Source organism: Sabethes cyaneus, chromosome 2, assembly GCF_943734655.1.
Source record: "Sabethes cyaneus chromosome 2, idSabCyanKW18_F2, whole genome shotgun sequence".
NCBI lineage: Eukaryota > Metazoa > Arthropoda > Insecta > Diptera > Culicidae > Sabethes > Sabethes cyaneus.
This window is the reverse complement of record NC_071354.1, coordinates 239,571,738-239,593,990: the sequence shown is the minus strand read 5'-3', so window position 1 is coordinate 239,593,990 and position 22,253 is coordinate 239,571,738. Positions and strand designations below refer to the sequence as shown.

General features: G+C 41.7%; 1 protein-coding gene across 3 annotated transcripts in view; it reads right to left on the bottom strand.

Moving 5' to 3' along the window:
- LOC128738735 (synaptobrevin) overlaps nt 1-21,961 on the bottom strand; it is a 54,670-nt gene extending 32,709 nt beyond the window's left edge. The window contains exons 1-3 of one of the 3 annotated variants that reach the window (XM_053834077.1): nt 21,749-21,961; nt 8,009-8,060; nt 7,354-7,670 (exon numbers count right to left, since the gene is read on the bottom strand). In XM_053834077.1, the coding sequence (XP_053690052.1) occupies nt 7,354-7,670; nt 8,009-8,037 (346 nt within the window). In that variant the 5' untranslated portion in view covers nt 8,038-8,060; nt 21,749-21,961. The remainder of the gene's footprint in view (nt 1-7,353; nt 7,671-8,008; nt 8,061-21,748) is intronic. The other 2 variants (XM_053834079.1, XM_053834078.1) reach the window with 2 other exon arrangements.
- Nucleotides 21,962-22,253: the final 292 nt, after the last annotated feature.

Here is a 22,253-nt window from a genome sequence, read left to right as displayed (position 1 = left end):
TTTAATGCAGTTAGTACTAATAGATTCTTTGAGACCCTTGAAGACTTTAGTTAGAGTACAGGACAGTAATAGCGCTAGTGCTAGTGACTCTAATAGACCAGCTTGCTAGACTAATGCTATACCTGGGAGACACATCGGGAGGTTTAAACTAGAGTAGGTACATTTTGTAAAAATCGTGGCAACAAACCGTGCCCACATATAGGGTCCATCCATATACCACGTGGACAGTTTAGAGGGCGGTGGGGGTTATAAAAATGTCCACGCTTGTCCACGGAAGGGGGGGGGGGAGGGGGTATGGAAAATGTCCACATGGACAAGTTTTCTTTTAAAGGAAATTTCTTTATAACTCGAGAACTAATCAAGCAAATGGAACAAAATTTGGCATGTGGGTGTTTTTGGAGACAAGAATTTTTTCTATGGTGAATGGAGACCCCTCGCCTCTTTAGAAGGGGAATTATGACTCCTTTCCCCTTTAAGAGGGGGGGCTACCATACAAATGAAATACAAATTTCTTCATAACTCGAAAACTAATCAAACAAATGGAACCAAATTAGGCATGTGAAGGTTTTTGGAGACGAGAATTTTTTCTATGATGAATTAGGACCCCTTACCTTTTTAGGAGGGCCAAGCTGAGGTGCTCTGGTTAGTTAAAGATACTCTGGACAGAGAAGAATCGTCAAGCGAAAGTCAAGCTGAAACGGACTTTCTTGCAGTCGATAATAATTCGCAGTAGACAATGTGTAACTATGAAGAAAAGAAATAAGATCCTAACATCTTGCATACGGACCTAACTCCTAACACCTTGCATGCATAAAAAAGCAAAAAAAGCAAAGCCTAGGTGCTACATTTCGTTATCGAAAATTGACCTTCTGTTTTTATACGACAGACTTCGCAGTTAGCTGTTAAAGGAGTACAGGACGATTGCAGGACCAATTGCTACGATCCTATTGACTCTAACAGACTCTCTCAGCCGAAATTCGAACATACGACGACTGACTTACTAGGCCAGCATCATACCTCGGGGCCAACTGGGAGGCACCTTGCATGCATACACTGCGGAAATTTGACATACACTCCATGGAAAAACTCAAATTTCCGCAACGCAATTGTGTCGGGGCCTTCAGACTGGAGCTTCCTTTCACGTAAAAAATAATAAATACTGCATAAATCAAGTTGAAAACAAAATTTAGCGCCACGCATTTCAGTTTTGTAAAATTTGAAATAAGATAAAAAGTGGTATCTCTGGATGGCCTCTAATGCGCTTAGGAGTACCACAAGGTAGTCACTTAGAACAATTGCTGATTCTAGTAGACAAACTGCCTAAACCTATCCCCGTACAGCTATTTTACTTTACACAGACGATACGAAAGTTTTGTTCTAAACAAAATTGCCTGATATTGCAGCTCCCCTTGGAACTTACTGGCGTAAATCGTGGATTGAAAGTAAATAAGAACAAATGCTGAGTTATTAGTGCTAAAAAGTTATTTCCGTGATCACCGAAATTGTGCCACGTTCCGAATTTATTCGTGATCTAAGGGTAACATTCGACCGCTGCTCATCACTAGACACATTGATAACGTGATCAGGGAGCAGTCATCGAGGTCAAAATACAAAGCTTTGGGGCCACTGTCTGATACCTGAAAAATCAGGCCGAAAATTAGCAATTAAACAAGTTCGTAAGAGAAATCACAAAAAAAGCCTAGGACTTAAATGTCTTTCTTAAGACTTGACCCTACTTTATCGACAGACTTCACAGCCGGCTATTAGAGTACAGGACAGTCACGGGGCTATAGTGCAACAATCCTACTGACTCTAATCTAGCAGTACCGCATAGCCGAGATTCGAACTGTAGTACAAACAAAATATTAAAATTAATCTGTAATATAAACAGAACATTATAACTAATCGTACTCCATCATTCATCTCATTCGATAAAACTCGTATCATAAAATCCCTAGATTCATAAAATCCATAAAGTTGTTAAACTACTCTGTTGCACAATGCATTCCATTAATTGACAGACGCTTATCACGCAGATCGCGTCTCGAATTGCGATTTGGCTCCCAATAAATCCCTAATTCCTTTCCCACATAGAAGTTTCCCATGCACTAAGCATTTTTCATAGAACAATAACCTGATTCATAATCAGAGACTTGCCAACAATAATTTCAAACGCTGTTACCGTGCGGAAGCGGTGACGTCAGTGTTGCATATGACGCAATCGATCATGCACTGATCGATATAGCGCGTTGTGGGCGTTAAGCATTTTTACGATTTTGTTTTGATCGTCTGTTCGCCAATCATACCAAGGTATGCGATTTTTGAATTAACGCGGTTTTTTTAAATCATTTTTCGAATTATATCATACTATACTATTATACTAGTCTACATCGGCTGACGAAATAAATAAAATAAATAAATGAATTACGCGGTCTCTTCAGCGATTTTTAATTTCGAGCGGTTTTTTCGATGATTTTGAATTAACGCGGTTTTTTTTACGTCAATTTTTGAATTAACACGGTTTATTTTATGACGATTTTGGAATAAACGCGTTTTTTACAACATTTTTTTAATTACGTGGTTTTCTAACGGCGGGCACGTATCCCCCGTGTAAAAAAAAGACTTGAGTGTACACGACAGCATATATTAGGCGAAAGCAAGCGAGCGTTCTGCTCAAATTATTGTTATTCATTTATCTGCGAAAACCATTCAAAAGATAAAACTGAAAGAGACTCTATTACCACTTTTTGATCGTCGCGTTGTTCGAGCTACCACTCCTGTTCTGTAGTCTTGTTAGAAGCAAGCTCAACTTCGCTAACGTTATTGGCATCTGAACTACACTTAACCCTAGAGCGGTCGCGCTAAAAAATGTTACGTAATCGATCGCGTCGTGTACTAAGTAGAGTACACGGCGAATAATACTGCCTATATCTCAGGACTGGTAAGTTTTCGGTAGCGGTTTTCGAGCAAGTTGTTTATCTAGTTAAGATGCATCTAGAAACGGAAAATAAAGTTCGAAGTTCGGAACTGATTCGCTAGATGGCGTAAATGGCGACCAAATTAAATGATTCTGGAATCTCGATACTAGATTCTCTAATATCTCGGGACTGAGAAGAGATAGAAGGTTGCTGTCTTTGGCAAAGTTGTTTATTTGGACGAGATCAATCTGCTGCGGGCAACAAATTTCGGAATTGATACGATAGATGGCGCTTATAACGAGCCTTTTTAATTTTTTTGGAATATCTCAGATTCGTGACGAGAAAGAATGCTACTGTGTTCTACAAAATTATTTCTTCGAACAAGATGCATTTGGCAATGCATAACAAAGTTCGAAACTGTTTCACTAGGTGGCGCAAGTTGCCAAATTATAATCTTATGATGATATCTCATGACCATGATACTATAGAAGGTTGCGGTTTTTGACAAAGTTGTGAGTCTAGACAAGACGAATTTGAAAATGATCGGTTAAATTCGAAACTGTCCCTTTAGATGTCGCAGTTGGTAAAATCATATTTCTTTTTGCGAAATCTCCGCTTATGTCAAATAGGCGATAAAATGGCTTATCTGGTCTGGTAAAGAACACCAAAATGTTTGCAAATAGTATTCTCTTGGCGATTTTCCCAAAACAGAGTTTGTCAACAACTGAATAGTGCATATATTTTAGAGACAATATCCATCGAGATTCGCTCACCTAGAGATACATGATACTTATTCAACTTAACAATTCTATAATATTCTTATTACGGTCACTTATATCATACAGGAAATAACACACACGTAATACAAGGGAAGGGTAAAGTAATCGAGCCCAATGAAAAAAGCAAGCTGTACACAAATGAGTATCAACAGAGTGCATTTCAGTCGTGTTAGCAAAACAAATAGGACGTTTATACCCATGGTTTTAACCCATGGTTAAATCGTGCAGATATTTGGTAATATCCAAGATTTTTGTCAGATTTATGTTTCTTCGTCCTGTCATCACTCCTAATTGCAGACAACATTTTGTATCTGCGTTGAACGAAACAGGCAAGACGTTTCCCGAAAAAGTTCCTCCCTCCGGTCAAATTGATCGCCAGATTTTGCCCAAACATTTATTCGTGTTTGCCAGATTTTCGAGTAAACCTATTAGCGACCTGGGGAGGAATAGGGACTCAAACATTCACGCGGCATCGGTGTCCTGGAATCTTTTTCTGGCGATCTTTTGGCTAGACGCTGTACACCACGAAATTGCTTCGTCAAAAGAATTTTGATCAGCCTGTGCTCTTCTTCTCGTCTTTTGATAAAAGTTGAAGAAATACGTATCAATTGCTGTTGTCAGGAAGCCATAGAAATAGCTGTTGATTGCCTGGAATTGGCAACGCCATCAATGCACTATGGTCCAGAAAGCCAAATTAGGTGGAAAAAATTGTTTACTCAGTAGTTATTTTGTTGTTGATTTTAGACTATTTACGTCTTAGCAACAAAATCTTGATTTAGGATGGCGCTTTTTTTGGCATGAGCTATTTTAGGGTGACCCTTAAATTAACCAAGATCCAGAAATTATCTTCCAAACGAAACAAGATAGAGCGATATTCGCTGCAGCAATTTCATAGCTTGAAATATTTTGAGTAATATTGTAGAAGACAAAATCCTTCTATCTCGAACCGTTTCCATATTAGGGCGATTTTCCTGAGTCAAGTTAGGGTGACCCTGCTATTTTGCGATTTTTCTCCATAACTTTTTTATTTTGCATTTTTCGCAAAACATTTCTTCAGATGACTTTTGAAGCTCAATAAGACGCAACTTTTGGTGAAAAAAGAAATTGGCTATCTATTTTACTTCTACACTTATATTAAATTTTATGATAAAAACAGGCCGTTTTCAAATGTTAGTATCTCAGAAAGGTGCAAGCAGAATTAAAATCGGTTGATTGCGTTTGAAAGATCGTGATTTTTTGTGCATAATATCAAAAAATTGGAGAGTGGATTTTTTTCTATCTCAAATAAATCAACTTTGAATATGTGTGGTTTTAACATATTTAAGTATATAAAAGTAAACGAGTTGCGCCATAACTCCGGAAGGCCTTGACTGTTCTTGATTAAACTTAGCGTACATGTTTCTTGACATAAGTAAATCAGTACAGGGGGTTGACAAAAGCGGGGTGGTCGCTGGCGGGTGTTGTGGGTTCGAATCCGGTTGTAATCTCAGATTCCAGCTTGGTTCGACTCATGCACCTTCCAGTATTGGACAAAAGGTAGGAGTCAAAATGACTACTTGTCAAGCATAGCTACCAATACCCCCCCCCCCCCCCCTCTTCCTTTCCGCTCTTCTCCACCTTCACCAAAAAAATTTTCATTTCTTTCCCTACCGTCCCTTCATCAATTGTAGAACCATCGTTTCAAAAAACATTAAGAAAAATATATCAATTTCCATCAAACTTCAAAATAGTGATGTTTAACAAAGTCCAAGAAGAAGAAATATTTCTTGATTTAATTCAATAAAGGGGCATCGAATGACCGATAAAAAAAGTGTGAGCACAAAATCGGTTGCTTTTAAGCAAACCAGAGCCTACGTGCTACATTCTGTTATCGCATACTTCGCAGTCAGCTGTTAGAGTACAGGACAATTGCAGGGTTAGTGTCACGATCCTTATTGACTCTAACAACCCCTCCAGCCGAGATTCGAATAAACGAAGATGACTGGCTTGTTAGACCAGCGTCGTACCTCTATGCAAACTGGAAGGCTTTTAGTTAAATAGATACAGCAATAAGCAAAACTGCAATTGAGTGCCCATAATGTGCTGAGACTGTGGTTTCAACAAGACGGTGCAACATGCCACACCGCGCGCACAATTCATTTATTGGATGAAGCGTTCGACGAACGAATAATTACTTTAAAGTGTGAATTGTTGGAAATCAAATCAGTAAAAGAGCAGGCATAACAAAATAAATAGATGTGTTTAACAACGTCAGCAATAATATCAATCAAGCAGTTTGAGATTAATGAGATCATGATGCGTACTTTATAGCTACACCTGCAAGGAAAAAAACGAAGTCATAGCAGTAAAAAATCTGTTGGTTTTTACTCATGACCAAAGAACTTAAAGAATCAAAAATCTTCAAAAATAAAAAAGCAAAATCTACAGAAAAGAACGACTACCAAATCGTATATTTACCAAGCGATCTGGATAAGAATCTCACACAGCCATAAAACATATTATAGGACTTGGCACCGACAAGTATTTTGGACATCCTTTTTCAACTGTGTCTGTAGGAGACACCTCACAGAAAAAGAATCAGAAATGTACAAAAACTACTCTACACTTCAACATAGTCAATGATAACATAACGAAAATGTCAAACTATTATCAAAAGCACTTACGGAACACTTTATAATACAATCTGCAAAATCTCATATTTGCATCCAAGCTATGAACATACTTTTACCCACCGTACTTTAACCCAGAAATTTAACGCAGTCACAGCAAATCGAAAAGCTAAACAGTCTTTGGTTACCTTTCGATGCTGCGAAGTCTAATCGCTATACTTTGTAAGGTAGTAGGTAGAAACGCCATTCCCTGCTGAATGCCATTAGTATACTGGAAAATTCAAATGGCCATACAAAACATTATGTTTTAGTTTATAGTTTGACTTGAGAAATATGTGAATTCATCAATCACACAAGCAGAAACAACAACTATGTACAGTGTATCATTTAATCTCTGAATGACTAAGAAAATTTTAAATACTGGAGTTATACAGGTCCATGGTTAAAAGCAAAGTTTACATTACCTTAATTGACAACTCAGGATTCCCATAAATTCCAGAAACTATTTCTACAAACGTTCCAACCCCTCTTCCCTTGGGTAAGCAAACACTCCCCGTCCAGGTTCGTGCCACCGGGAAAAACTGTTGACACTAACGACGAATGCTATGCCTTTTTCACCTTTTCCCTAGCAAGAGGAAAAGCGTTTTAACGTAATAAAAGAGTATTTCTGCATACACCTTTCGCACACCGTGCCTGGCAACTAACTGCCGACAGTGTTACTAAGCTACAGAGAGAAAAAAAATCAGGGCGAATTCATTAGTTGCTACATGCATCTAATTAAAAAGCGTCGTCTCTTTTGCCTCTGTTAGGGTATTTTTTCTGAACAACAAAAAAAAGCCCATCGAGCAGCACAACATTACATCCACTAATGACAGACACTCGTCATTCGAGCAAACACAGCCAGCAGCCGCCCGGTGAGGCGTTAGTGACAGAAATGAAAATAAAACAAGAAATAAAAAGCTTATTCACACAAACACACACACACCCACTGGGGCAAGCTTAGCCTCTAGAGTTCTAGTTTAGTAACAAAGTAAGTATAGTACTCACGGATGATGATAATCAGCAGAACCACTCCGATGATGCCCATGATGATCATCATCTTCATGTTGGCCCACCACTGCTTCCGCTTGAGCTTGCCGGCCTGCTGCTCGAACTGCGACGCTCCGTGCTGCAGCGCGTCGGCCCGATGGTCCAGCTCCGACAGCTTCTGGTCCCGCTCGAGCACTTTCTCCACGTTGACGCGCATGATGCCGACCACCTCGTCGACCTGGGCCTGCGTCTGCTGCAGCCGGTTGCTGGTGGCATTGTTGGCGCTGCCGGTCGGCTGGGTGCTGCCCGTCGGCGGGGGTGGTAATTTAGGAAAACTATGCGTCAGTGTTTGCGGGCGAGATGGGTTTGTTTTTTGGTTTTTTGTTGGTTTTTGGGGTTGGAGGTGCGATAAACGGGCGGGAGGCCGTCGGTTATTAAGTTGATTATTGGTAGCGATAAATTCAACAAGCACACAAACACACGTATTATATGGTACAAATGTTGGTACAGTGTCGTATCTCTACGCTCTAATAGGCGCGAGAGAAGCAAGGCAGAAGGGAAGTGTACAGCTAAATATCATTCTATCAACAAACAACGTGGGGCAAGCATTGTTTTGCAATGTATGAAGGGATTAGTTCCAATGCGAATTAGATACAAGGTTTAAATAACATACCCGTTTGAAGTTCCTTCGGGAGCAGACATTATTGTTCAAAAAGAAAAGAAACCTGCAAATAAATTGGGGAAGAAAAATTAAGGATTAGAATATTTAGAGCCAATCAACAGGTGTAATACCAGACAATAATATCCTAACCACCCAGGAAGAACTCATCCCCAAAACTTCTGTTAAATAGCATATTAGAAGAAGAAAATTATTCATCAAGCTAGACCTCACGTGGCTCTTTTATGAGCTATTCGGCATAATTCCTATGGGTAATTTCTGTGCCGTTTGTTACACCAATAGTAACAGCACAAAGAGCCAGCAGATTGCCTGAATGGACGGCTACTACTGGTCCTGCCCTACCGGACTGGGGCAAGTAATAGGATAATTAATGGTAATTGTGCCCAATTTAACTACATGTGGCGTGCTCATAAAATCGCTATGATTTATTCTCCAACAACGATACAAATTACGACCCCTTTTCTCTCTTGTTATCGTCAAGATGGTGTATTCGTATAATCTGAAGCAAACATCAAGCCGTAAATATTAAGGGCACTACACTCGCCGGGTCGGTACCGTAATGACGAAAAGACGTCATGAACCAGCTGCCGGCTAGGTACTCGTGATCCAATTTCGAACCAGTAGTGTATCAAGTTCACACTCGACTGCTACCACTCCAGCTTTTTTTTTGTTTTTCCTACCATCCTTGAAACCGAACACCGAAAGCCAATTCGCAAAAATAAAAGCACTTTGCACGAATCTCGTTCCGAGCAGCCATTCTGCGTCGAATAGGCCCCAATCAGTCACTTACAGCGTAATACTTCCCACTGGGTGCCATTTATCGCCAACCGTCCCGTACCGTTGCGTTGTTATACCGAAGCGGCTCAGCCTAAAACAGTAGTGTCTATTTTTTTGCTCTCTTTCTGCTGCTGCAAAATATTACGCCGCAATGTTCTCGAGGATACGCGAGGATTCGGAAGCCCAAAATAGAGAACATCCGCCACTTGGGTGTGCGTTTTCTGTTCGGTTCTCCGTCCAGCCAACCAGCCAGCCATCGCCATCGTGTTGCGCTTCGTTAGGGTACTTATAGACTCTTTTTTTTCGTTCTTTTCATCGACGCGCGTTTTTGCCCCCTGAAGAGCTGCTGCTACTATTATACCCCACCACTGTTCCGTTCAAATTATGCCGGAGTGAAATCCCGAAGCGTTGAAAAATGTATCCACCGAAGCGTACCGAAAAAAGATGGATTCACTTTTGAACGAATAGGAAAGAGGTAGGCTTTATTTTTTATTTATTTTTTTTCCTGTTCAACCCGGAACAAATCTGAAGAGTCATTCAAGAGAAGCTATCTTATCAGCAGGGGCTGGATTGTTGCAGGATATAGTCATTCGTCTGGTGACGAATGATAGACTAATACTTGACACACAAAAGCAGACATTTGCTCAGTGTTCGAAACTAAGTCGCTCGCCACATGTTCGGTGACCTCATCTTCATCTGTCCCAGAGCTAAAGCTCACCTCTCAATGCATTTTGTTGATAAATGTGTTATCCACAAAACGTTAAAAGCAATTTTAATTTCATATTGACCAGATGTTGCTTCAATAGCGCTGCGATTTCCTGCGCAGTGTTCAACAGCTTTGCACCCATCAAACGATTGAAACAAATTTGACTCCACTAAAAAAAAGAACTTCAAAATTGTCATGTCTTATTTTTGACCGTTTCGCTAGAATTGATAAGACAATTGAAGTGCTTTACTAGCACAGACATCATGATGATCGATAAATAAATATTTTCCTTAACAGACGAGCAAATTTTAGACAACTTTTTCTGGTGTTGTTGTAGGATTCCGCGTACTGGTGGCTGGAAAACATCTCTTTGAAAAGAAATTGACCGGAGAGCGGAGCAAGCTGTTAGCGAGTCAATGCAGTTTCGGAGAAATTTTTTGCGAATCCACAAGATAACCAGCTTTCGAAGGTTTTTCGGAAACCCGCAAATAGTACCGATTTCTTTAGCGTTCTTGGAATGCTTGTATGCAACCATCTAGCAAAGAATGGTGTTGCATTCTGACAAGCCATATATAATTTCATTGTTATGGTTGTTTCATTTACACTTCTTTTACCTCTTCAAAATAATCACGAATGTCGTAATTTTTTTCAATCTGCAGAGGGTAAGGTCCAACACGCGTATTCGTACGATGTCACTTTGCCTTCGGCCTTTGATGTGGACCGCGGAAACTGGTTTTCTTCTCTGGGGTACTTCCGGCGAATCTCGTAACATCTTTTCAGATGAAAGAACTGCACTTTCTTCGCACATTTGATTGCCTCAAACTGCATGTTTGAGTGCCTGATGTGATGACGCTTGATTTTTGCCGCTGCTGCTGTCAAAGTTTTAAATGTATTGCACCGTACAAGAGGAGCCTGTCAAACCGAAGGTGGCAACGACCATGACAAACACGTAGGAAGATTGCTTGGTATCTTTCCGGAAGAACTCGAGCGATGATTTTCATCTGGAATAACATCTCGCGTTGATCGTCGTCAACAGCGATTCTTTTTCCCTGGAATGCAATGATTACGGACAGTAGTGACACGAGTATATCAGGACCTTCCAGCAGCTGCGAACACGGTTGCCACATGCACAGATTATTTAGATATTTGGTACAGCCAGTCCACAATCATGGGTCACCCAGGTCAATCAGGTCGTCGTTGGGTACTTCACGATTGAATCCCAGAAATTCACCATCCGATCTTGCAGCGCACCACTATCGGATCTACCACTTCTCTAATGTTGGTTTGTACTTGGGCAAATGAATAAATGTTGTTTAGTCTTATCAGCGTCTCTAGTTGATTCATTGTCCATAGGCTGACCTCGCATGCGCATGAATTGCCATGCGAGATCCGCCGCGTCTAACGTTTGATTAGGCAACATCAACCTTTCAACGGTACGGACTGTCTTCAGATTGGACACCTTGAACTTTTCATCCGGAGAACCGTGACGTTGTTCGTCTGGATGTGCTCGCTAGTTTCAATGGCACCGTCGATTTGATAAAGATATCGATTATGAGGTTGTTTGCGGACTCCGATGTTGCATTTCAGTTTAAACTTCCATGGCGCCGACTCGTCTGTATTCGTTCAGACACAATCGATAATTTTCATCCGGTTCGCGTATGACCGATATTTGAAGTCCTGGCAGTACCGCGGCTGATGATCTGTGCGCTGACAAACTTTGCGCAACTTAAATTTCTTCCTGTCTTCGGCAGTGGCTTCCCTTTCGGCTTTGCTGTTGTTGTGTCCTTCGACATGGTTTGGGCCTTTTCCGATCGGCTATCGGTGTTTATATAATGCTGTTGGCTTTCCTAGCAGACTTGAATTCTAGACGCTGACATTCGCTTCGTAGTCATCCGATACTATTTTGGAGAGAGAACAGATAAATATCCTGAGGGTTACCTTTCTTCACGCGCTTGAAGCGCATTCACTCACACTTATTGCTGTACGGCAGCTTTTCGACCAGCTCTTAAATGACCCCTCGTAGCTCCACGTACCCCTGGATGCCCGATACAACTGGCAAACCTTTTTTATAGCTTCCGGAACTTATTTCGCTAGAAACAGCTGTCCTTGAACCATCTCCAGAGCTTGAGCGTTTAGACATTTTTGTAGCCGCACAAGGTTTTCGATATCCGAGTCCTACAGGCTCCGTTAGACGATTGGTAAATTCCGAAGGTATTATCAAATTCCGAAGGATAGGTAACCTCTTGCTTATTCTATTTCACGCTGCAACTTACATTTCATAGATTCTCGATGGATTTCTTCCATCTCTAGATGTTCCTTTGTCAGCTTTTCCACATTCGACATCGTCTTTACCTACACCAGATGTCCTGTCACCGGTACGGTGTTTCGCCGAGCGTTACGCTTGATGAAACCTAACACAGCGAATGTTTTTACCACGCATGATGAGATATGCTCCGAGAAGGTTAGCTTACTGTCCAATGTAATATCCAGATATTTGACGGTCTGCACTCTGTCTAGGTCCGCTGGATGACATTGAGTAAAAGAAAACGATTGAATTGCACTGGTGAGTAAACGTTATAATGTGACACTTTTTGACGTTAGTTTCCATTCCATTTCTCTCACGCCATTTCAGAAGCAGGTCAATATCTTCTTGGGGTGCGATACAATCAACTGAAGTTATCGCACGAAAGAACTTGTGCTCATCAGCGAACGTAAATTTTGATGCTTGGAACAAGTTGCATAAATCATTGATGAACAACACAAAGAGCATCGGTCTTAGGTGTCTATATACCCTGTACGACGCCAGAATAGATATTAAACGGCTGCGATGAAGGCACGTTTCGTAGCGACATGTTTACTAAAAACTCCGTTTCACGCACTTAATAACCGCCATAACATGCACCCCGTTACAGCCACCCTCGCGGGGTACTGCTACCCGTCGAAACGTGTACTGATTGAGAAATGCTCTCCACCATGACTCGCACTCCATTACAGTTACTCTCGCAAGGTTTTCCGCCAGTCATGAACTTTACCCAATGTGAGTACAGGGATTATTTAGGGTACAAAACCCATTCCTACAGATATGAGTCCGGTCATGGGTTTTACCACGCCCAGAATCCCATTACTTTGGATCAAGATGTCATATGTGGACGTTTGGTCAATTGATCACATCGCCATCATTATCCACCTCGATTGGAAGTTCGCACTGTTGAGTATCTGACGCTAACTGATACAATTGCAATGCTGTCCAGCTATCCATCTTCGCTGCAGATCGGACAAGATTGATGTTATCACCCTGGCAACATTCTCTCATCTCCACACATTTCACTGACTATTCACTATCTGCGTTAAGAGATGGTAGCTCGCTTCACACTGTCTCGAATCTCGGACAAACAAAGACTACGTGCTCCGATATTTCCTCGTACTCTTGGATAGCAGAACGTAGTCAAGGAATTAAATAATTACGGTGTGAACTGGTTGACGAACAAAATGGGAATGAAGGTTTATTTTACAAGCTATAACATTAATTTGTTTTTCGTTGTTGATTATGTTACGAAGACTACTTATTTTACGTCGCCTCCTTGAATATATCACCATTACTCCTCTTCGACTGAAGAATTCCTGCAGCTTCTCGGAATCTTGTCTAATTACCCGTTGAAGTGGTTTTGTCAGCATATCAGCGATCATTTCATTAGTGCATAAATATCGTGGTTGGATGATGTCATCTTGCTTCAAGTGACGTATAAAATGAAACCCTGTGCCAACGTGTTTTGTGCGACGTCCACTTGAATTGGCTTCGAGTAACTTGATAGCACTTTGGTTGTGTTCATTAATAATGATTGGTACGTTGATTTTAATCCCCAAATCTTCAAACAGTCATAGCATCCAGATCAGTTCCTAGTAGCTTTCAGCTAGTGCTACATATCCGCTTCCGAGCATCCGACTATTCCACCGGCATACCGAAACAAGTAACCGCTCGTGGATTTACGCTCTTTTGAATCTCCAGCCCAGTCAGCATCTACGAAAATCTCCAGCTGTGATGTGTCCATTCCTAGCACCAATTCATGATCAATTGTTCCTTCTAGATACCGAAGTACACGCTTTGCTTCAATCCAATCGGACTTTGTGGGACAGCTTGCTTTCCTTCCGAGAATAGATACCGGAGCAGCCATATCGGGGCGACTGTTTGTGGCCACATACAACAATCCAGCAACCAGACTAGCATATTGATGATTTTTGGGAAGCACATTCTCCTCCTTTGCTTGTAGGTGGCCAGGATCGTGAGGAATCTTACTTGGTTTTGATTCTTCTAATCCAAATCTTGACAAAAGTTTTGAGTGACTTGAACTTCCAGGAAGTGCTTAATATCTCCTAAGGATGTCACTTTGAAATGGCAATTCAATTCTGCAATGATGCTATTGTACTCTTCTTCAGAGCCACAAACTAACACAAAATCATCTACGTACACAGCGATGTAAGCCATTCTACCATTTGAGCATTTCACGTACAGGTAGGAATCATTCATGGACGAACGAAATCCCATTTTCTTGAGTGTCATCTAGTTTGTGGTTCCAGATTCGAGTAGCTTGTAGGGATGGGAACTATCATTAAAAATCGTTACTGATAACCATCAGTATTTTCAGTGCGTTACTGATAACTATCAGTAAATATCAGTAATTTTACACATCACGGTATTGTAGCAAAAAAATAGGAAATTGTAATATAACTGTATTATTCATTGTAATTTTACATTGTAATTTATCAGGTGGACTTCATGGGGGCTCGCGCAACTACCAACCAGATTTTTTCCATCCGACAGATCTTGCAGAAATGTTGCGGGTACATCGTGTCCTCGGATCACATCTTTATTGATTTCAAAGCAACATATGATACATCGAGACCAGCTATGGCACATAATGCACGAAACCGGGTTTCCGGATAAACTGACACGACTAATCAGAGCTATATTGGAACGAGTGATGTGTTCGCTGGTCTTTTCAACAACCCCACCGGCACCAGAAACACGAAAACTCAACATGCAAGATGGCTTGACCAAGTCGAAAGTGATTTATGACTTTTGAGACGACTGGGAAATTTGCGACGAATGGCCCAAGATCGAGTTGAATAGAGACGACTGCTTGAAACAGGACGAGCCACCCCGGCTCTAAGCTGCTGACGACAACGACGATATATTGTGTCACTTTCGTCTATCGTAAGCAAACTACCGACCATTAACTTTAAACCAACTAATTTTTCTAACAGGACGACGTCACGTAACCAATAACTCAATAACTGCGAAACCTTACTGATACTTAGTGATATTATTGCTTACTGATAACTATCAGTAATTAATGATAGTTTTCCCATCCCTAGTAGCTTGTTTCAGTCCGTATAAGCCTGTACGAAGTCTGCATACCGTGTTTCCTCCTTTCGCTTCGTATCCTGGTGGTAGACGCATGTACTGTTTCTTGTTTCTAGCGCATGTATACGCTATCTTCACATCGACATGTTTGATGAGCATCTTCTTTTAACTGGCCACAGAGAAAAGCGTCCGAAAAGTAATCTATTTGATTACAGGAGCAAAAACCTCATCAGTCAACGCCGAATTTTTGTGTATATCCTTGAGCAACTAACCGCGGCTTATAATGCACGACCCGACCTAGTTCATCCGTCTTCTTTTTAAATATCTAGCGACAGCCAACTGTTTTCTTCCCAGCTGGCAAAGGTTCCAGGTCCCATACATGATTTTCATCAAGTGACTGCAGCTCATCTTCAATAGCTTGCTTCCAAATTGTCTTTTCCGAACCTGACATCGCTTCTTTGTAACAGGACAGCTCCTCCAGTTCTTGTTGAACAGCATTTTCAGCAGCGTTGTAACGATGGGGAGGGATTCCTTTAGTAGGCCGGCATAATCTCCTATGCGTATCAGCGAGTTAATCCTCCTCCTGAATCCCCTGTTGCTCCTCCTCGAACTCACGCTCTTCTAGAATGCTTGCATCTTCATATAATGACTCGTCCAGATTATCCTAAGAATAGGCATTTTCTGTTTTCACGGCATATTAACTGCTCATCCTCTTCTGAACTATTTGGGCATTCCAAATTCTTTATTCGCTGCAACTGAAAGTACTGAATATCTTCAGCTTATTCTGGAATAGGAATACCTTCGCTGGTTTGATACGTATTCAGGAAACGCGCATCTCTACTTATCGTTTTTATATCGATGAATCATCACGCCTTGTGGTGCAGATCTTTATTGCCTTAGCTTCTAGTTTCGTACGCTTAGACTCAGGTACGCCAACGTATGCCTCCGAACCAACAACTTGTAGCATTCCGACATCTGGTTTAAATCCACGTCAGCTCTCGAACGGTGTTAAATCGGCTCCTTTGGTTGGCAACATATGCTGCAGAAAATTTGCTGTATTGAAGGCTTCTCCCCAATAACGATTGTGCATTCCAGCCAATAGTAAGCATCGTGCCGTCTCGACCAAAGAACGATTTTTGCGTTCAGCGATGCCATTTTATTGAGGTGAATAACCTGCCGTAAACTCCTGCTGGATGCCTTCACTCTTCAGGAACTTTATCGATTCGCCGCACTGATCCGACCTCAACTTCGTTGGTGGTTTTCCAAACATCGTTTTTATTTTCAGCACATAAACTTCGATAGCTTCATAGGTTTCTGATTTCTTCTGCAATGAATACAGCATCGTATATCTACTGTAGTCATCGATAAGAGTTAGAAAATATCGACGACCTCCAGGAGTGACCGTCTTCATTGATCCGCACAAGTCACTGTGTACTAATTCCATTACAGCCTTTGACTTCTTGTTTGCTTTCTTTGGAAATGGTAAACGTGTAAATTTTCCAGCCAAACACGTTTCGCAAATGATTTTCTTTCCACAATTACGTATCTTGATTCCAGTCGCCAGCTGCCTTTGAACCAAATTCTGCACAGCATGAACGTCACGATGTCCGAATTTCCTATGCCAGTGGTGCACACATCCTTTTTCGCAACACTCTACTTTCATTGCCGTTAACTGCTCTGCCATCCGTAAATGATACAATCCATTTTTATGTACAGCAACCGCAGCAATCCGGTCTCCGCGGTACATCCATCTGGTTGAAAATCACAGTAGCTCCCTTTGAAACGAGTTGCCCAACCGAAACGAGGTTCATATCCGAATCAGGACCATATAGCACTTCGGCAAGCGTTATCTTATTCGTATTACCGTCTTGTCATGATTTGACAACTGCCAACACCTTTGACCAGAGCCTTTTTACCATCAGCAACCGTCACAAAACTTGGCATAGCAGCGGTTGGCTCTTCAATTGAAACGAAAAAATCCGGAATTGCACACATATGCGAATTGGCACCATAATTCACGATCCAGTGTTGAACTGGATTATGTCGAGCACTGAAAACGAAGGCTTCTGCACAGACTAACAGACGTAACACTGAAGCCTCATTCCATCGCCAATAAAAACGATCATTTCAAATGTTCACTTAAGCCAAGACTCAAACAACAGTCGCTACGCGAGAACGCCGCTCGCTTGCACTGGCGCGGTTGTCAGGTAATATACAAGTAAATTTATAGCATTGCTAATGCTATATTATATTTATAGCATTTATAGCAAGCTGCTTTGCGTAGCGCGTAGTTTTAGGGGTGTCATTAAAACGATGTTTTGTTAGAAAATTTGTTCGAAGTGTTACGTCTGTTAGTCTGTGGCTTCTCCTTCAGATGCAGCTACTCTTGCTTTCGCCGGATTCTTAAAGGACCGTTTTGGTTCAGCACTCCGGTTTCGTTCGCTTTGAGAATCAGTTTCTTTATTTTGCCGCACCCATAGCTTGCAATCGCGCTTCTTGTGGCCGATGACAATGATGACATATAGTACCACAGGACCACTTGAAGATCGTTATCTAATTTTGTCCTAGCATTCGCCAACTTCTCAAAAAGGTCTTGAAACTCGATCAGATGCTCTACGATGTCGTCCCCATCCTTGAATTCCAGGTCGCAAATTCGCTTCAGTAAGCATACCTTGGATGTTAAAAATTTCTTCTCATGCTGCCGTTTCAAGTTGACCCAAATGTCCTTTGCAGTCTTGGTGTTCCGGATTAGACCGTGCTGACTCCGACTGAGCAGCAGCCTAAGCAATCAACGCCACAGTATTCGATCCGTCAGCAGCCGCTTCAGGCTCAAGCCCGGCTCGATTAACTTCCACAGGCCTCCTCTTACTAGCGGAAATTCGACTTCAAACTTCCAGGAATCGTAGTTTTCGTTATTGAGTGATGATTCCAGTTCTCTCCATTTTTCACAACTGCTGGCCCACAACCTCTTGGATAGCAGAACGTAGTTAAGGAATTAAATAGTTACGGTGTGAACTGGTTGACAAACAAAATGGGAATGAAGGTTTATTTTGCAAGCTATAACATTAATTTGTTTTTCGTTGTTGATTTTGTTACTAAGACTACTTAATTTACGTCGCCTCCTTGATTATATCGCCATCACGTACTGCCTGAAGCAACCGTGCCCTGATCGAAATTGCGTCAAATAGAAATTCACTTCTCCATGCTTCCTACTGACTCAACTGACCACGTTCGGTATCAAACGTTCGTAGCAGTGTTCCACTTTGATTGCTGCTTGGCTATCGACTCCGCTCTCGTCCGTTTGCGAATTCCTCTAGTATCTTTCTGCCTATCACATTACTGTCTACGGCCAGTGTAATGCAAATAGGGGTCATTCCGGCGATAACACGAGCTGTTTTCCTTCCCATTTAGTCCCATTCCGCTGGGTGTCCAGTGCTGCACTCCATGTTGAACCCACGTATCACAGTATCGAGCAAGATACGCTAACCAGATAACGATTCTTGCTGCTATTTGAACCAGCACTATTTGGCATAATTCTTGAAGGCCTGGCTGCTTTGTTGCAAGCATAGTCGACTCCATAGTATCGTAGGCTGATGTTCGTTTCATAAACCAGAAAGCGGTTCTTGAAATAGCTATTGAGGATGTTACACAGGTAGACAGGGACCCACATTATGTGCTGCAGCGATGGCGTGCCAACTGGCGCTATTTGTTCGATCTCCGCGTATTTTGTAAGCCGGTTGAGCTTGAGAATAATCCTCTCTAAAAGTTTACCGAGTGTGTCCAGCAGACGGATGGGCTTGTAAGCTGCTGGATCTCCCGGGGACTTTCCTGATTTCGGTAGGTGTACTAACTTCTGTATCTTCCATGACTCTGAAAGCAGCTGCCGCGAAAGGTATGAGAGCTAAGAACCCGTCTGGTCTAGATGGAATCCCCAATAGCGCTGGAAGCGGCATTACAGACATTTCCAGATATGTTTAGAACGGATCTAAGAAAATGTCTCGAGGAAGGCTACTTCCTCAATTAAGTTTCGTAAGATGGTATAACAAAGGTTCCATTTAACACCAGGTGGATTATCGGGTTTTTTCTTGTTTGTCAAATCGTAATCATTTAATGACAAAAATTTTATGATAGCATTTTTGTGTTCATGTTGAATTATGACTGAAAAACTCACAATCGGCTCAAGGTTTTAAAACAAGGCCTAAATAAAGTAGACGAAGATTTGGTTAAACGTCGAGAAAATTCTTCCTAAGCACTGACATGCAAGTGTGAGATAAAAAGTCAAACATTTTTTTACGACAAATCAACTTGTTTCGTTCCATTTGAGCTGAGGCTCTCCAGGTCAAAACATATTTTGAAAAGAAGTCGGTACCCCACCTCTGGGACGACGAGTGCTCCTAACCAATCTGTTTCCTGATATTTGACTAAGGAACTCCCCGGACTATGCAAAACATGGCCTCGACTCGAGTCTTGACCCTGCCAATGTTTGCACACTTATCGAATCACTGGCGCGACGGTAAAATCCCGTCAAGAAAGTGCAACATAAAAGAAAAGAATAAATAAAAATCCCCAAAGTCGCCCGACTCGGAAAAGCACACTGGGCTGGGAGGCACTTTTGCCGGGCGCTCGAATACGACCGTCCCGTCCCGGCACTCCGGCAGAAAATATCAACGAAAGCAAAAAAAGAAAACGGGCGCATAATTAAACCGGAATAAGCCTGCTGAAGTCATTTCCCACCCCGTCCGTCCGTCCCTCCAGGTTCGCTCGTGCCGTCCTTGCCAAGGACGGTGAAACGAACTGAAAAACTTGATTGTTCACGATCTTCTCCGAAGGAGGCAACTTAATTTGGGCAAAATTTATCATTATTTATATTGCACCACGTCGACTCCGATGAGGACGACGAATACGGCGACGATTGAGGGATGGCTGCGAAATTGGCGTGGAAATCCGGTGGGGGTTTGTGTTTTGTTTTAGTCTTTGTCTTTTGCCGAAAAAGGTTTTCCGCTGCCCGGATTTCGGTGGCCTTCTGTCACCTTGTTACTGGACTTGTTATGGGTACAAGTTTGTTTGTTTTTTTCTTCTTCCGCATAGTAGATTTCTAGTTTTTTTTTGTTTTCTGGTTCTCGGATTCCTTGTCAGTCAATTTGAGTCGAGCAAAACAAGAGAGCTGCTGCTTCTGGTGGACGGGAAGCCGACCGGATTGAACAACTTTTTGGGTTGATGTGAAATTTAATTGGTGAAATGCTGGCGCTTTAGGCTGTGCCCTAACTTTCAGAGAAACAGAACAAATTACACAGTGATTCCATCAATGAAGTGAGGTTATCTTCGGTACCGGATTATGCTTTGGGAATTCGACGCGGGCATCCTGTGGAAGTTTGAAGTCAGGGTCAGATTGTTGACAACTGTCGGTGCATTGTGTCAAATGCCTGACTCCGACGCTGCCGGTTTGGAGGGTAAACTTGCGTAAATTTTACGGTCTTCCCCCGTTGGGAACGAAAGCGAAAGTAGCTTCATTTGTCGGGATGTGCAGAGCATTAATGATGGACCATAAATGATAATTGAGTTTTTGCTTCTAACAACATGCCGGAAAAAAATCCGGATCTGGAAAAGGTAAGCCTAATAAGATAAATGAAATGACGGCTTCAAGCGTTGGTACTGATCGGAGGAAAATTATCCGTTCGAAGATGAACGTGACTTCATTTTGGGCTGTTTTAAACAGCACTTGATGTAGAAATTTGCTGCAGAACGTGCTGATGGCCAGTTGAAGCCAAACAATAAACTTGCTTTGTACGGAAAGCAGTGAGTGGCAATTGTTTAGACAACTGATACTCGATAATGTTATTTTAAGATGACGAATCTAAAGCACAAATGGAAGAACTTATAAGTTTGCATACAGTTGGATGGCCATTCAGCGGTTCAGCCAAAATATAACTGATGGTCTCGCTTGCCCCAAGTCCTCCTATGATTGAAATAAATAACCGTTATAAATATCTGATTGAAAAGCTCACCAACAACCCGGTATCACTAATTACGAACGACACGCATCACTACGTTATACGATATCGTAACGATAGCAATCGCGAATGATGTAATTTATCCGTAGTAGATGCTTGAACGCGTTGAACTTACAAATCCAATCTATTTACAATTTAATTGATTTTCTTAATGGAAAGGTCACTTATATTGTAGTCACATTTTACAGCTCAATTAGTGAAACCTAACGGTAATTAGCGTGACAGTGGTGATGAGAAGACAATGCACATCGGTTTGGTTTCCACGGTCGAGTTGACCCCGTAAAACCTCCTGTCCAAACCAGTTTAATAGCTAGAGTTGGCTGGGTATTATGCCGAAAAATAATCTAATCAAAAAATGACTCATCTCGGAAGTTCTAAAGAAAACTTCGATTGTTTGAAATAAGCTTCGCTTTCATTCTCCTTCGCCATGTCGGTCGCTCACTTGCGACCGGCGAAACACTGTACTCTTGTACTGTCCGTACTGACAATAACAACAATAGCAACAGCAGCATTTAGACCTGTTGTTAGCATACTGCTTTGCGCAAGCAAAAATAGCGTAATTACCGCATTCCGATGAAGGCAACCGACATCACGAAAAAAAAAGAACTACTAAAAGGGGGAATCAATCTGCGAGTTCCTCCGGAATGCAATTCCACACAGCTTAGTGGAAGAAGGCATCGAATCGAAGCCCAAGATAAAACGGTACCTTTTTGTGACACGTAAAAACATTACTCGCTCCGCTCGCTGTCTGTCTTTCTGATGATGACAAAGTGACTCAGCCCTCAGCTCAGCTCAGGAGTGGCGCAGTACCGAGCGAACGCGAGAAAACGGTTCATTTTTCTCGATGGGAAATTGAAAGTAATCGAGCGAACACTTACCGTAATCGTCGGGGGCCACACTAAATGCAACAGGTTTGGGATGCCACTGGACGGATATCGGAATCCGGATGATGCACTTGATCAAATTGTATTGAATTTTAGCACAATCGCACTGCACAACGCGAACGAAAAAGCTGCTGCTGGCTATTTTTCTTTGATGGCATGGAACGAACGAAACGCAAACGAACGAGATTTTTGTACACGAACACAGACACAAACTGGTGCGACTGTTCGCTTTGCTTTTTCTTCCGACCTTTTGACAGTTCGCGTCGCCTCGCCGATAACCAGGGATGCCAGATAAAAAATTTAATTGTAATATTTAAAATATTTGTTGATTTGTTGTCACGTATTTCACAAAGCCGCTAAAGTCACTTCATTATCAAATATGTAGTCATAAAGTAGCTTTTTACGCGACTATTTTCAGGTGAATTTTGAAATTTATGTTGTTATATTCTACAAGATTTTTTATATTCCCGTGTTTTTAAGCGATTTTCGGAATTAACCT